General features: G+C 41.6%; 2 protein-coding genes and 1 long non-coding RNA gene across 4 annotated transcripts; 1 reads left to right on the top strand and 2 right to left on the bottom strand.

The window, feature by feature from the left end:
* The first annotated feature begins 1,197 nt into the window (after positions 1-1,197).
* On the top strand, positions 1,198-2,574 carry LOC139028507 (uncharacterized). The gene is made up of 3 exons (XR_011480715.1): positions 1,198-1,407; positions 1,455-1,549; positions 2,469-2,574. It is a non-coding gene; the product is annotated as an uncharacterized lncRNA (long non-coding RNA).
* A 1,598-nt stretch (positions 2,575-4,172) lies between these two features.
* On the bottom strand, positions 4,173-7,203 carry LOC111971935 (zinc finger protein 572). 2 transcript variants are annotated; one of them, XM_023998722.2, is made up of 2 exons: positions 6,741-7,203; positions 4,173-6,619 (listed from the first exon to the last, which is right to left on the bottom strand). In XM_023998722.2, the coding sequence occupies exons 1-2, from the start codon at positions 6,910-6,912 to the stop codon at positions 5,616-5,618; spliced, it is 1,176 nt and encodes a 391-aa protein (XP_023854490.1). In that variant the 5' UTR covers positions 6,913-7,203; the 3' UTR covers positions 4,173-5,615. The 2 variants fall into 2 exon arrangements, 1 of the variants encoding a protein (XP_023854490.1); XR_011480714.1 differs by having other exon boundaries at positions 6,530-6,619; positions 6,729-6,836.
* A 5,471-nt stretch (positions 7,204-12,674) lies between these two features.
* On the bottom strand, positions 12,675-16,347 carry kxd1 (KxDL motif containing 1). The gene is made up of 5 exons (XM_023998740.2): positions 16,110-16,347; positions 15,551-15,658; positions 15,129-15,281; positions 13,637-13,683; positions 12,675-13,004 (listed from the first exon to the last, which is right to left on the bottom strand). The coding sequence occupies exons 2-5, from the start codon at positions 15,643-15,645 to the stop codon at positions 12,736-12,738; spliced, it is 564 nt and encodes a 187-aa protein (XP_023854508.1). The 5' UTR covers positions 15,646-15,658; positions 16,110-16,347; the 3' UTR covers positions 12,675-12,735.
* Between the last annotated feature and the right edge of the window lie 200 nt (positions 16,348-16,547).

Below are 16,547 nucleotides of genomic sequence, written 5' to 3' on the forward strand. Positions count from 1 at the left end.
TAGTAGGTTGTTTGCTATCAGTGCTGCGCACCAGCTATTTTCAGGTCTCTAAGAGATGGTTTAGACTCAGGATTCAATCTCTGGCTCGGGCACTCAAGGAAATTCAGAGACTTGTCTCCGGTAAGGCCACTTCCTGGTTGTCGTTGGCGCAATGTGCTAAAGGGGTTGTTGTCCTGTTGGAAAGCGTTGAAGTTACCTGTCGCCGAATATTTCAGATGCAGGATAATTGATTGTGGTTTCTTAGCTGCAGCAGTGGATGATTGTGCTTCTCTAGCTCAGCAGTGACCATTAGATTCGGCTTCTAAGCTTCCTAGCAGTGAATGAATTGTGTTCTACGTCTTTCAGTCAAGATGCAGTAAATGCTTGCTGTTTCCTAGCTCCAAGCAGTGCAGTAATATTGCGTGTTTCTAGCTCCACAGCAGTGCAGTAAATTTTATTGGTTCTGAGGCTCCAGCAGTGGGAGTAAAATTATTGTGTTATTCTAGCTCCAGCAGTGCAGTAAATGTTGTGTTTTCTATGCTTCCAAGCAGTGCAGTAAATGATTGTGTTTCTAGCTCTAGCAGTAAACGCATTGTGTTTCTAGCTGCTAGCAGTAAGGAAATTATTGTGTTTCTAGCTCTAGCAGTAAAATGCTTTGTGTGTTCTGCTAGCTCTAGCAGTACAGGAAATTATTTGTGTTTCTAGCGTCCAGCAGTAAATGTCTAACAGTACAATACTAATGCGCAAATACACCCCACAGTCGTTTTAGAGATTTTTGGCAGTACGTCCAATCAGCCCAAAACATGTATACAGAAGAAATATCAGAATATTTTTTATTTAACCTTAATTTAACTAGGCAAGTCAGTTAAGAGCTAATTCTAATTTACAATGACGGTCTACCCGGACGGCAATGCCAATTGTGCGCCGCCCTATGAGAACTCCCAATCACGGCCGGATGTGACAAGCTGGATTCAAACCAGGGACTGTAGTGACGCATCTTGCACTGACAATAGCAGGCCTTAGACTGCTGTGCCACCGGGAGCCCATATATTAGGATGACTAAAGTATGTGGAGAATACAGTATGTACAGTAGTTATATAGAATGAGCTACAGTATGTACAGCAGTAATGTTATATAGAATTAGCTACAGTATGTGGAGAAATACAGATAGTACACAGTAGTTATATAGAATGACTACAGTATGTTAGAATACAGTATGTACGACAGTAGTTATATAGAATGAGCTACAGTATGTGGAGAATACAGTATGTACAGCAGTATATATAGAAATAGCTACAGTATGTTAGAAATACAGTATGTACAGCAGTAGTATATTAGAATGAGCTACAGTATGTTGAGAATACAGTATGTACAGCAGTAGTTATATAGAATGAGCTACAGTATGTTGAGAATACAGTATGTACAGCAGTAGTTATATAGAATGAGCTACGTATGTGAGAATACAGTATGTACAGATAGTTATATAGAAAGAACTACAGTATGTTGAGAATACAGTATGTACAGCAGTAGTTATATAGAATGAGCTACAGTATGTACAGCAGAGTTTACAGTGGGGAGAACAAGTATTTGATACACTGCCGATTTTTGCCGATTTTCCTACTTACAAAGCATGTAGAGGTCTGTATTTTATTACATAGGTACACATTCAACTGTGAGAGACGGAATCTAAAACAAAAATCCCGAAAATCACATTGTGATGATTTTAATTGAGCGGAAGTAACTTATTATACTTGGTTCTCATTCTTATTGTCAAACCTCCCCTCTCCTTGTTTCCACTTCCAGCCTCCAGATTTGTTGAGTTTGTGACAGAGTACTGGAACTTGCGACAAGAGATATGTCGAATTTACTTACTTAAAAAATATTACGAATGTATTTTCTGGGGATTCTTTGTTTTTAAGATTGTCCGCGTCTCACAAGAGTGAAGTGTTTACTATGATAAAAGGTAATTAGGCAGGAACCCGTGCCTAACATGCTGTTGTAAAGTAGGAAAATCGTGGCGAAAAATCGTCAGGATGGCGCAGTGTGATCTCATACCTAATACTTGTATTCTCCATCACGATCATTCTGTATGAGACTACTGACATTACATACTGATAGACTACATTCTATATCGAATCACATGCTGTACCATACTGTATTTCTCAACATACTCGTAGGTTCATTCTATAGAAACTACTGCTGTACATACTGTATTTCTCACAACATTACAGTGTAGCTCATTTACTATAAACTACTGCTTGTACACTACCAGATATTCTCAACATACTGTAGTCATATCTATATAACTACTGCCTGTACATTACTGTATTTCTCACACTGACTGTAGCTTTCATTCTACTGTAACTGACTTGCGTGGTAGCATGACTGTATTCTGACAAGACTCGAGTACTGTAAGCTCGATACAATTCCAATAATATACATACACTACTGCTGTACAAGTGAGCAGTGTGAATTCTCCACAACTGTAGCTCCCTCTACTACAGTATGTTGAGAATACAGTATGTACAGCAGTAGTTATATAGAATGAACTACAGTATGTGGAGAATACAGTATTTACAGCAGTAGTTATATGAGATAAGCTACAGTATGTTGAGAATACAGTATGTACATATAAAAGTGAGTAATCAGTTAGTTTAATTTCTCAGAGATCAAATTAAATGTCAACAGAATAATGTTGCAGAATTGCTAATGTTATCTGTATCTAACAACAGAAACCATTTCAGAACCATAAACATTATGCAAACATTAACGTGGCCAGTGTTCAATGAGTCTATGTACCTAGGGCAGCAGTCTCCAAGGTGCAGGGTAGAGTACTGGGTGGTAGCCAGCTAGTGACAGTGTCTAMGGTACAGGTCAGGGTACCGGGCAGACGCCGGCTAGTGATGGCTGGTTAACAGTCTGAAGATAGAAGCTGTTTTTCATTCTCTCTGTCCCAGCTTTGATGCACCTGTACTGTCTCCGCCTACTAGATGGTAGGAGGGTGAACAGGCCGTGGCTTGGGTGGCTGAGGTCCTTGATGATCTTTTTGGCCTTCCTGTGACACCGGGTGCTGTAGACGTCCTGGAGGGCAGTCAGTGTGCCCCCGGTGATGGGTTGGGCTGACCGCACCACCCTCTGGAGAGCCCTGCGGTTGCGGGCAGTGCAGTTGCCGTACCAGACGGTGAGACAGCCCGACAGAATGCTCTCGATGGTGCAATATGTAGAAGTTTGTGAGGGATTCAGGGGCCAAGCCCGGCTGTTGCGCCTTCTTCACCAGTGTCGGTGTGGAGGGACCATTTCAGGTCCTTAGTGATGTACACGCCAAGGAACCTGAAGCTTTTGACCCTCTCCGCTGCGGCCCAGTCGATGTGGATGAGGGCGTGCTCTCTGCTGTGTCCTATAGTCCACGATCAGCTCCTTCATTTTGTTAACGATGAGGAAGAGGTTATTTTCCGAGAACCACTCCGCCAGGGCTCTTACCTCCTCCCTGTAGGCTGTCTCGTCGTTGTTGGTAGTCAGGCCTACCACTGTTGTCATCAGCAAACTTGATTATTGAGTTAGAGATGTGAGTAGCCAATTGCTGGTCAAAACACTTAAAAAATACAATAAAATGTACTTTCCCTCATGAAGTGGAAACTGACATCAAGCCCATAGATATGATAAATCGGTGTGTATAGGATTGTCTCAGCTCCTGTGGACACTGGAGGGCACATAAGCACAAAGTAACCAATATTGTTAACACTACTTTAGCGACATCAAAACAGATATAATGTGACAGTTTAACATAGTGGCAAAATGTAAACCTTTAAAACAAACATGTTTTATGTATAAATGGAGGACGTGGGTTCAAATGGCTTAGTGTCATCCCATAACTAATGAGCAGACTCCTGTAGCTCAGAAATCCACTACCCGCTCTCTTATAGACGGCGATGGGGAGTTCTTAGGTTCAAGCAGTAACTCACAGTGGTGGAAAAAGTATCCAATTGTCATACTTGAGTAAAAGAAAAGATACCTTAATAGAAAATGACTCAAATAAAAGTGAAAGTTACCCAGTAAAATACTGCTTGAGTAAACGTATTTGGCTTTAAATATACTTATGTATAAAAAGTAAATGTTGTTGCTCAAATATACTTAAGTATCAAAAGTAAAATAATAAATGCTTTTAAATTCCTTATATATAGCAAACCAGACAGCACCATTATACATTTTTATTTACGGTTAGCCAGGGGCACAGTCCAACACTCACACTGCAACACACAGACAATTTACAAACAAATAATTTGTGTTTAGTGAGTCCACCAGATCAGAGGCAGTAGACAACCAGGGATGTTCTCTGTTTAGTGAGTCCACCAGATCAGAGGCAGTAGAGACGACCAGGGATGTTCTCTGTTTAGTGAGTCCACCAGATCAGAGGCAGTAGAGATGACCAGGGATGTTATTTTGATCAGCTTGTGAATAGGAACCTTTTGTTTTCCTGCTAAGCATTCAAAATGTAACGAGTGCTTTTGGGTGTCAGGGAAAATGTATGGCATAAAAAATACATTATTTTCTTTAGGAACGTAGTGGAGTAAAAGTTGAAAAAATATAAATAGTAAAGTAAAGATACCCCAAAAAACTCCTTAAATAGTCATTTGAAGTATTTTAACGTAGATATTTTACACCACTGGTAATTCAGTCATATATTATTCATCCAAGAGTAGTGTCCTGAGGAGCATCTACCTATCGCATTCTCCATGCCACTGACACTTTCACTGATTTCACTCTGAGCTGCAAAATAGTCTGGATTTGCTTCAGAGAATGGCTGAGAGACACTGGTTGGTTCTGATTCTCTATAGTCCTCTCCGTCAGGTTGTGTTTTGATCATTTCAGTTGTAGTACTGGGTAGAGTGTCTCTGTCGGTTAGAATGCACCTCTAAATCTTCTGTCTGAAGACTTTCCCCAAACAGCACATTATCACGTTTCCTCCATCTTGTGACCGTTGTTAATGTAACTTTGTAGGAGTTCTATAATAAACATTTTAAAAACTCTGCAATCATTGCACCTATACAGTGCTTCAGTGAGTCCTCATGTGCACTTTCAGATTGACGCCAGTACTGAATACTTTTGTCTTTTCTCTCCTGTGTGAATCTTCATGTGCATTGACAGATTACCAGCAATGCTGAATCCTTGAGAAGCATCCAGCTGCAGATTATGCGGTCTGAAGCTGCCTGTCTCAGATGGTATTTTTTGCATCTCAGATGGTATGCAGTCTGAACTCCAGCCGTAACATAGTAAACGTTTTCTTGTGTCCCTCCGTTTTGTATGACATTACATTTCTATGTATGAATTTGTATCGGTCCCTCCAATTCGTGTGATATTAATTTAATTAATATATGTTACAAATGTGTGGCTAACGTTAGCTAGCTGGCTACATGTCAGTAGCTCTGGTTCAGGGCGTTATGTTAAGTATCGTAGTGGTAAAAGTTGGGAGAGTTAGCGGAGTATAAATTGGCTACAGTAGCTGGCTACACTTGCTAGCTAGCGTTAGCTAGCTCTCTGTCAGGATTCGACATCCTGTCTCAGCTCATATGTCTCACAGYGTGTGYCCTGAGAAGGTATCTGCTGGAGCCAGAACCTATTGGAATCCTTTGCCACAATCAGGGCAGCGATATAGATAATCCTGTGTAAATTCTAGTGTGTGTTTTCAGATCACCGCTGGTGCCGAATCCTTTGTCACAATCAGGGTGATACAGTTGTTCTCCCGAGTGTCTCCTCGTGTGTCTTTTCAGACCACCGCTAGTGCTGAATCCTTGGCCACAATCACAGCAGCRATATGGTTTCTCCCCTGTGTGGATCCTCATGTGCTCTGTCAGTTTACTGTTACAGGAAAAATATTTACTACAAACATGACAAGAAACATTAGCTGCAATGTGAGTTTGGAGGTGATCTTTCTTACTTTCTGTGGACTCCATACTTTTCCCACAGACACCACATTGATGATCGTTATCCCCTGTATGGGTTTTAACATGTCTAATTAATGTACTCGTGTAATTAAAAAATTTGCCACACACCTTGCAACAACAGGGAGAAGCAAAACTTTGCCTGTGTGATTTCAGATGGGACAACTGTGTGGATGTGCTGCCCATAGTAGTGATACAGGAATTTTGCCCTTTTACCATATTTTTTCTCTTTGATTTGACTGGCTTAAAACCTATCGCAGGTCCTCCATTCTCCATGCCACTGACACTTTTACTGTTTTCACTCTGAGCTGCAAAACAGTCTGGATTTGCTTCAGAGAATGGCTGAGAGACACTGGTTGGTTCTGATTCTAYATAGTTCTCTCGGTCAAGTTGTGTTTTGATCAGTTCGGATGTAGTACTGGGTAGAGTGTCTCTCTCTCCGTGTTCTTCCTTTTGGGTTTGATAGAGATGTGAGGGGTGAGTTGGGTACTCATCACAGTCACTTTTCACATAGGCGGGAGTGAAAATGGAGTCTATGGTATCTGCCTCAAGCCCTTGAAGCTGCTCTTCTTCCCGACTGGTCCCTATTTCCTCCGGTTCCTCTTTTATCTGTGTGGGCTGTGGGTCCTCCTGCCTCAGACTGGTGTTCCACTCTTGCTGCTCAGGGRGAACCTCCACTTCAGAGACGGAGAGAGAGTGGTCTGGAGGAAGAGAAGCGAAAGGAAGAAACTGTTAACTCAATGCTGACTCACTTTAGCATTGCTCCTTTTGTCCAATAAAATTATGATTTAGTAAGTAAGACAAACGTACCGAGTAACACACCTGCCCTGCGTAGCTTTATCTCAGGTTGAAGAACTATGTCGAGCAGCCTTTGTAGACGGACAACTTCCTCCTGATACTCTATTATAGTTTTTTCAACGACCCCGAATATCTCCTCGGCAGCATATGTTAATCTCTCGTTGAGAAAAACCCTCAACAACTGTATGTTAGACATTTTTACTTTTTAGATAACGCGAGTTGCTAGCTAACGTCTGGGTTGTTTTCGTCACTAATGTAACACCCCTGATGAATGATTAACACAGTCACAAAGTCATAATTGTGGCTAAACTCCGCTTATTTCTACAATTTATGTTATTAAAAACGTATTTTAAATGTAACCCTACTCTTAAATGATTACCAAAAATAACATTTTGTAGCCAATTATGTCTTTGTGGCTGTAATATCGGACTTTGTGGCTATGCTATCTAGTGGGAAACCTTTGTTTTCATCATGTGCAGCATCAGCGACAAAGACATCCGGTGACAATAAATAATATGCGCTCTTGTAGTAAACGAGTAAATACATTTCTCTATCGCCACCTGCTGGAGTGGAGTTTGACAAAGGTTTGGCTTATCAGCGGTGGAACCTGTTGAAATTATAGTTTACTGACAAAACACATCCTCCTTGATTTGTTGAGAAACATAAACAATAAAACAAAACAATAAAAGTACACCATTAACAATAGATTAATAGCATTTGAGAAAATGTATAAAAAAATGGTCCAGTGATAATCCTATCAACTACAAGAGCCTTATTTAAATTCAACTGCCAAACATTTCAATGTCTCCAATGTTTCATAATCGTACAAAACCGTCAGAGCACAACAAATTGGCCAGTGTTACCTAGTGTTGATTTTTCAGTGTAAAGTTTTTCAGTGTGGATTCAGGTGTTACATTGAGACTGTAAGTGTTAAATTAATACTCAGTGGTGTAAAATAACCCCAGTGTTGGTGTTAATAACCAGTGTTGAGTGTGATTGTGTCAGTGTTACTCTGTGGAGAGTAAAACACTTCCACCATKATCAGATTTCCCAGCATGCTCAACTGCAGGGAGAAATKTTTGTTTTTAATATCTGTGTTTTTGCATGTACATTTCTTGATTGATGAATCTTATGCTACACAAAGATAAATAACGAAAAAAATCTGAACTAATCCAATCAGTTAGTTTGATTTATTGCACCCGTTACTGAAATGGTTTAGGTAGCCTCCTCACAATGTTCTTAACCCTGACAGTCATTCTAAATGCAGGTTGCAGGTGAATAAAATTCAAACTGTTGGATATCCTAACTCTGTCTGAATTCCAATAGGAATTACAGATCAAATTCCCAATCTGGCCCTCAACCATCACGGTCACCTAATAATCCCCAGTTTACAATTGGCTCATTCATCCCCCTCCTCTCCCCTGTAACTATTCCCCAGGTCGTTGCTGCAAATGAGAACGTGTTCTCAGTCAACTTACCTGGTAAAATAACGGTAAAATAAAAAAAATAAAAATAAACTTTGCAAGCCATCATAATGTGACTTGCATGCCTGATGTAGCCTGTAAACCAGGAGGTTCCTAACACTGTGTTAGGGTAAAACTTGGCCATTAAAGTAAGGCCTTTAATAATACATTGTCCTAAAGAGTTACATTTTAATTATAATGTATGCCTAGAAACTGATTTGGTAAGGTCCACAGTCYGAAAATGAATTAATTCAACACCCATGTCCCTCTCACTAACAAATAGTCATGGATGGTAACTCTACAATTTACTTGAAAAGGCAAGGCACACTGGGGAGTTATATTGGAGGCTTGGCTTAGTAGGGGGGGGGGGTGACTTTCAATGTGTTGTTTTTGGCCATCTGTGAGTGGAAGTACAAGTTTAAGTGGTATACAGTTATGTTAAAGTTTGAACTTGTTTGCTGCCAGTCCTGAAGTATTTGTAAATATGTACATAAGTGCATGTGGCATAAGATACATACAAATATTATTGTAATATCCTTAATCAAACATTGCATAACACCATTGGTGCAAACTTTATACACTACCTAGTGTTAAAAATACTAATGTGATGTGTTAATTACCTAACACTGACAAAGTATAACAGCGTCAGCAGTGTTCATTTAACATTGGAAGATGTGGACCTGTATAGACACTGGCCCAGTTTTAAAAATGCAACACTGTCCGAGTCATATATTAAGACACTTAACATGTTATTCTGTCTACTTTTCCCTCATAGTGAATATTGGCATCAAGCTCATAGAGGTAATAACAAAAAAATTATAGGATTGTCTCTGATCCTGTAGACACCAGAGGACCCATAAGCACAAAGTAACCAATATTGTGAACACTACTTTAGCAACACAATCCCTTGGTTCTTCAAACCTTAAAAAAGGTTGATTTACTGTCAGGGAATGCATCTTTAAACTGCAGGTATGCCTCTCTCAGGTTGCACCGCAACAGTAGTTTTAAGACTATAATTTGCCCTTCAAATAAAGACACATCTTTTCCAACTGTCATCGCTTATGTACCAACTTTCCATTGTTTCCTTTGAGTCCTGTGAAACTCCCTTAACTTTGGGACAGGTAAAATCCTATGCGTCTGTCATTTTTTGGGCTTTCTGGGCCATAGCCTTTTATTTGCCAAACTCTTGTACTATCTTTCGGATGGTCCAGAGTTAGTGCCGAAATAATTTGTATTTTCCTTTTGCAATACGCACATTTTTGCTTCAACTGGGCAAATCCTTTCAATGCCACTTTCCTGCCTCATGTCAAACAGTGACAGGCGATCCATTTCCTTCCTCATTGTATTTTGGATTTAGCTCAACTTCCCTTTACTGTACTTTCTGATGGTTTCAACAACAAAAAAATGTGTATCGGAGATTCCCCAATAGAAGACATTAATTGACATTTACAAGCTCTTGCTCAGTCTTCATTCTGATTGTCATGGCGATTGTTCAACTGGTGCATGACCTGTGGAGAACAATAAAAGATGAAGAGACCCAGCAAACTGCATTGTACAGTTTGCGCCCATTTAAATTATTTGACTATTTCAAAATGTTTTGATGACCCAACTGGCCTGGTTTACACATGGTCCTCAGGAAGCTTTTTACAACAAGGTGCACAAATGCTAAACCCAGGTACAAATGGAGCAGAGGGGAATGTTGAAACTAAGGTACCGAAGATTAGATTCAAATGTGCATTGGTCTCAAAAAAAGCTACACCTACTCTATGAAAATCCACAAGGTTGTTTAGCATATAGTATTGAGCTGTGTGTTAGAAATGCCATCTCAAAGTATGATGTAGTTGTAATATTTGAATTCGTTGTAAAACCATGTAATGATGTCAGTCATAGCTGAGCATGGAGATGCTAGTCTATGACATATCAATCGGCCGGGTATATAAAGTATTCTCGAGTGCCAGATGCATGTCAGAGTGGTGGGATAAAAAGTACATCAAAAGCTTGAGTTGTCATATTTTAATAATTTAACTGTTAAACAAACCAATTCATTTCTTTAGCATTCAAGTAAATACACAACATTTTCCGATATGATACCGATAAACACTTAAAGAGCTTCAGCTAGCCATTTAAATCGAGAGATCGTTTACAGATTTACAATGTAGCCTAGTACTTGAGCTCAATTTATCCCAACAAAATAAAATAGCGTATCTGAGAAACAATGGAGAACAACAATACTGAACTCTTCTATGCAGCAACTCATACATTTTACATGTTTAAAAACAAAGTCTATTTTTCAGTGTGATGTYTCAGTAGGGTAAACCACATTTGAGGTATGTATTACTCAAAAACAAAACCATATTTTGGCAGGCCGTWACCATTGATTAAAAGCTGGCTTCCAATAGGCTTGCCCATGCCCAGAGTTCACCACCTCATTAAAAGGAGTACAATATTTCCAAGCTAAACAAATAATGATAAAGAGAGACTCTCCTGTGCACACAAACAATGAATAACTGGGGGGGGCAGTCCTCCTGTGGCAGAAGTGAAGGATTCAGTTCTTCAAAACAACACAAATTCAAGTATCTTCTTCATTGCTTAGGGGAGAGAGTGCTGGACAAGCATGTCTTCAAAAGGGATGTAAGGTGTACTCTTCTAACAGTCTTGGCGGTTACAGGTGAACAGCAGTCAGACCTGACTAGCCAGATAGCGGGTCAAAACTCAAAAGCCAATCAATCACGTTGACCTTCTGCTGCAGCTTGGGGATTCTACACTAAATTACCAAAAGTATGTGGACMTTCTCGTCGAAAATCTCATCCCAAAATCATGGGCATTAATATGGAGTTGGTACCCCTTTGCTGCTAGAACAGCATTCACTCTTCTGGGAAGACTTTCCACTAGATGTATATTGCTGTGGGAATTTGCTTCCATTCAGCCACAAGAGCATTAGTGAGATCGAGCATTGATGTTGGGCGATTAGAACTGGCTCGCAGTTGGGGTTCCAATTCATCCCGAGGTGTTCGATGGGGTTGAGGTCAGGGCTCTGAGCTGGCCAGTCAAGTTCTTCCACACCGATCTTGACAAATCATTTCAGCATGGACCTCGCTTTGTGCACGGGGGCATTGTCATGCTGAAACAGGAAAGGGCCTTTCCCAAACTGTTGCCACAAAGTTGGAAGCACAGAATCGTCTACAATGTCTTTGTATGCTGTAGTGTTAAGATTTCCCTTCACTGGATGTAAGGGGCCTAGCCCGAACCATGAAAAACAGCCCCAGACCATTATTCCTCCTCCATCAAACTTTACAGCTGGCACTATGCATTGGGGCAGGTAGCATTCTCCTGGCATCTGGCAAACCCAGATTCTTCCATCAGACTACCAGATATGAAGCGTGATTCATCACTCCAGAGAACGCATTTCTCCTGCTCCAGAGACCAATGGTGGYGAGCTTTACACCACTCCAGCTGACGCTTGGCATTGCGCATGGTGATCTTAGGCTTGTGTACGGCTGCGCGGCCATGGAAACCCATTTCTTGAAGTTCCCAACGAACAGTTCTTGTGCCGACGTTGCTTCCAGAGGCAGTTTGGAACTCAGTAGTGAGTGTTTCAACTATTTTTTAAACGCTACGTGCTTCAGCACTCGGTGGTCCCATTCTGTGAGCTTGTGTGGCCTACCACTTTGCAACTGAGCCGTTGTTGCTCATAGACGTTCCCACTTCTCAATAAGAGCACTTACAGTTGACCGGGGCAGCTCGAGCAGGGCAGACATTTTATGAACTGACTTGTTGGAAAGGTGGCATCCTATGACGGCGCCATGTTGAAAGTCACTGAGCTCTTCAGTAAGGCCATTCTACTGGCACGGTTTGTCTATGGAGATTGCATGGCTGTGTGCTCGATTTTATACACCTGTCAGCAAAGGGTGGTGCTGAAATAGCCGAATTCACTACTTTGAAGGGGTAGCTCACATATTTTGTAATATAGGGAGTATTAATCTACGAGCGACTGGAGAGCCAACGCCAGAAGGCCCTATGGCGCTGTGTTACAGAGGCTCTGACTTCTGCAGGTATACTTAGTATAGAGCCAGGGCTGGCAGAGGTTATCGAAGGCTTCTACCCACAGCCACTGAAGAATGACGCTATAGGAGTCACGAAGGCTCACTCTGCAGGACTGTAGAGGCTCTTATGGTCTAGTTACGAAGGCTTCCTACTCCGCGTTAGCTTAAGTATGAGCTCTAGGCGCGTGGGTTACGAAGGCTCTACTTCTGAGTATAGTCCTCTAGGCCGGTTACGTTACAGCTGCGTACTTAGAGCTCTAGTCTAGGTTAATCGAAGGCCTTACTAGCTCTGCAGTACTAAGTAGAGCTCTAGGCTGGTTACAAGGCTCTACTCCGCAGGTAACTAAGTAGAGCTCTAGGCCTGGGTTACGAAGGCTCTACTTCGCAGTCAGTAGACTGCTAGCTGATTGGATTCGAGGCTAAGCAGGTACTTTAAGCCAGAGTCTAGTCCTGGTTACGAAGGCTCTACTCTGCAGGTATAAGTAGAGCTCTAGGCACTTGGTTACGAAGGCTCTACTCTGCAGGCACTGAGTCCGGACCCTCATCTCTCAGCACGCCCATCTCAGGGCTAGGCAGGGCTGGGTCAGAGGTAGGCGTGTCGGCCTGCTCCTGGGAGAGGTCTTCAGAACAACGGCTCACGGTCGGGGAAATGACGTCGGGGCTCGTGTCACATGACTCTGTGCTCTGCTCCGACATGGCGGTGGTGATCGTCGCGGCAACGCTGGGCGGGATGAGATCAAACTCGTCGTCGTCCTCCTCCAGGATAGGCGACTCGTGGACGTCTATGGGGAAGAGGGAGAGACAGGGTGAGTCTCAGTCTAAAGTGGCCTCCATCTACACTCATTGTTTAAAAAACAGCACCTGTCCAATTTCTTTCCCATCATTTCAGATAAAGGAAAGGAAGAATTAACGCCACTTAGATGCACCCTCAGAGAGGCACTGAGGAGAAGGACTTACTGTGGTGTCTCTCGTCATGTGTGTTTTGTCCTATACTTTCTTTTTAATCTCAGCCCCTGTAGGAGGCCTTTTGGTAGTCCGTCATTATAAATTAGAATTTGTACTTAACTGACTTGCCTAGTTAAATAAAGGTTAAATAAAAAAGACATAAATAAAAGTAGATTGAATTCAGTTACTTGGCAATGTTTCAATTCAAAGTGTGATGTGTAGTGCTAACTAAAGGGCTCTACGCAAAGTCGTATACCATCTGTTCAAAACATTTCACAGCACACAAGTATGTAGAATTACATACAAAAAGACACTCCATTGCTGCGTTTACATTATGTTGTCTCATCTTGTTAAGGCCGCAACACACAACAAAAAACACTGAAAAATGTATGATTAGCAACAATTTACAGTAAACAACATTTATTTGTCTGCCAATGTTGCGGTCATGACTGTAAAATGTCAAACTCACTGCTGAAGGCCTCTGGGTACTGCTTGGCGATCTTGCCCTTTAACGTCCTGCGTGGACAGATAGAACCATGAATAAATGGATTATGTAATCATTACAGAAGGAAACCAAGGTCAGAGCAATAATTGTGTGACTACTCCCATAAGCGAGTGTAAAAATTGGACAAGGGAGTGAGTGACAAAGTTTCCATTCGTAGTCAGTATAAAGTTCGCTTAGAGGAAATCTACAATCCACCAAGAGTATAGATAATCCAATAAACCAGTTAAAAAAACAACCCCTTGCCCCTTATGCTTGGAACTTCATGTACAGTGCATTTCGATTCAGACCCCTTGACTTTTCCCACATTTTGTTATGTTACATACAGCCGTATTCCAAAATGGTTTACATTTTTTCCCCCTCACCAATCTACATACCCCATAATGACAAAGCGAAAACAGGTGAGACATTTATGCACATTTTTAAAACAGAAAACAGAAAAACCTTATTTACGTAAGTAAATAGAAACAGGTGCATCCTGTTTCCATTGATCGTCCTTGAGATGTTTCTACAACTTGATTGGAGTCCACCTGTGGTAAATTCTATTGATTGGAAATGATTTGTAAAAGGCACACACCTGCCTATATTAGGTCCCACAGTTGACAGTGCATGTCAGAGGAAAAACCAAGCCATGAGGTCGAGGGAATTGTCTGTAGGGCTCCGAGACAGGATTGTGCAGAGGCACAGATCTGGGGAATGGTAGCAAAAAATGTATGTAGCATTGAAGGTCTCCAAAGAAAACAGTGGCTGCCATCATTCTTAAATGGAAGAAGTTTGGAACCACCAAGACTCTTCCAAGAGCCTGGCCAAACTGAGCAATCATGGAAGAAGGGCCTTGGTCAGGGAGGTGACCAAGAACCCAATGATCATTGACAGAGCTCCAGAGTTCCTCTGTGGAGATTGGAGAACCTTCCAGAAGGACAACCATCTCTGCAGCACTCCACAAATCAAGGCTTTATGGTAGTGACCAGACAGAAGCCACTCCTCAGTAAACGGCACATGACAACCCGCTTTGAGTTTGCCAAAAGGCACCTAAAGGACTCTTACCATGAGAAACAAGATTCTCGATCTGATGAAACAAAGATTGAAATCTTTGGCCTGAATGCCAAGTCTGGAGGAAACCTGGCACCATCCCTACGGCGTAGCATAGAAACTTCCCAAATACAGGTGTGCCAAGCTTGTAGTTTCATGCCTAAGAAGACTTGAGGCTGTAATCGCTGCCAAAGGTGCTTCAACAAAGTACTGAGTAAAGGTGTTTTTTATTTAATACATTTGCAAAAATGTCTGAACCTATTTTCAGATCTAGAGAAATGTTTAGGGGGTAAGGCCTGGGGTTATTTTTTGTAGAGAATAGTGGGGCTAGAGGCCGGGTCTAGGGGTAGTCCATTGTCTTACGTAGAATGAGGCCATCTGTGGGAAGACAATGGGGGGTAGCCTAGTATTAGGYCAGGTCCATCACCTGATTCTCCTAAAGATGCTGTCCAAGTCTTTCTTCATCTCCACCAGGGTGCGCGTGTGAAGCAGGAAGTGTTCGTTCATCTGCAGCAGCCGCACGTTGGACAGCCCGTTGAAGTTGATTAGCATCTCATTGGTCTTCTCAAAGCGGTCCAGCCTGGAAGAGGAGCAAATGATGAGCGAGATAAATAGGCTTAAATTAATGGTGTTAAATTTGTATCGTGCTGTGGCAAAGCTGTGCCTATTTTGCCATAGTCTACCCACGCTGACTGCTAACCAGTGTTTGTCTGTATGACTAACAAATCACAGTGAGTGCAAGGCCACCCATCAAGACCCCCTTGCAGACAGTCTGCCCTCTGTGAGAAATATCAATAAATCCAGCAGATGTACAATGTGAACTGTGCTGTAGTTCAGACTGTCACTCACATGTGCCTTTGGGCTTGGATGATGGCGTTGACATCCTCTGAGTTGACCATACTGAGCATTCTGTTACAGAACATTCCAGAGGCTGTGGGTTCCATGGTGCTGGTGATACTGGAAAGCAATTGGAAAATAAATGCTACACCATTAACAATACAATACGCTAATACATGAATGTCAAACAACTAGGCTAACTAGCTATGCGTTTGTATCACCAAATACACCAAGATAGCTAACATAAATGTGAGCCTGTTACGTTAGGTAGTAGGCCTATCGTGATCAAGAATTGCTATGGGCATTGGCAAGATGCAAGGCTTATTGGGCGTTATCTATAACGTTAAATGTTTGCTTAGCCAGATAGCTAACCATGTAAAAATCTGTCGTTAACCCACTGTTCCTAGGCTGTCTTTGTAAATAAGAATGTGTTCTTAACTGACTTGCCTAGTCAAAGGTAAAAAAAAAATGAATGTAAAAAACGTTAGCTGGTGCAGAATACTAGCTAACGTTACCTAACAAAGTAGAAAGACAGACCGTAGACAAGTTACGTTAGCTAACAATTACTTACGACAGGTTCCAAACACGTTATATCCGTGAATTTTCTTCAACACTTGAACGGAACTATACACGTTTACATTAAGCTACTGTCAGTCACTTCCATAACTGAAGCTAGCTGCAATTTAGCAGGCTGTGGCAAAGAGAAACATTTCTTAGTTTGGGAAAACAGAACGCTACGCCGCACTTCAGTGCTGTGAAAAATGTGTATCACATGACAGTAAATGCACATCAGTCATTTCCGGTGGAAAACTAAAGCTAGTTTAAATAAGATATATATATATATATATCTTATTTGTGATGTTGAATTTACGATTTAGGGCGAGTGTAAGTGTTTTTATGCCGCGTTCAAGACAACTCGGAAACTCGTAAATATCCGATTTGGTTAACTCGTTTAAATAATCCGAGTTCTCTTGAATGTGGGACTAGATTTAGCCCTGAAACAGCATAA

This window comes from Salvelinus sp. IW2-2015, linkage group LG13, assembly GCF_002910315.2.
Source record: "Salvelinus sp. IW2-2015 linkage group LG13, ASM291031v2, whole genome shotgun sequence".
Lineage (NCBI taxonomy): Eukaryota > Metazoa > Chordata > Actinopteri > Salmoniformes > Salmonidae > Salvelinus > Salvelinus sp. IW2-2015.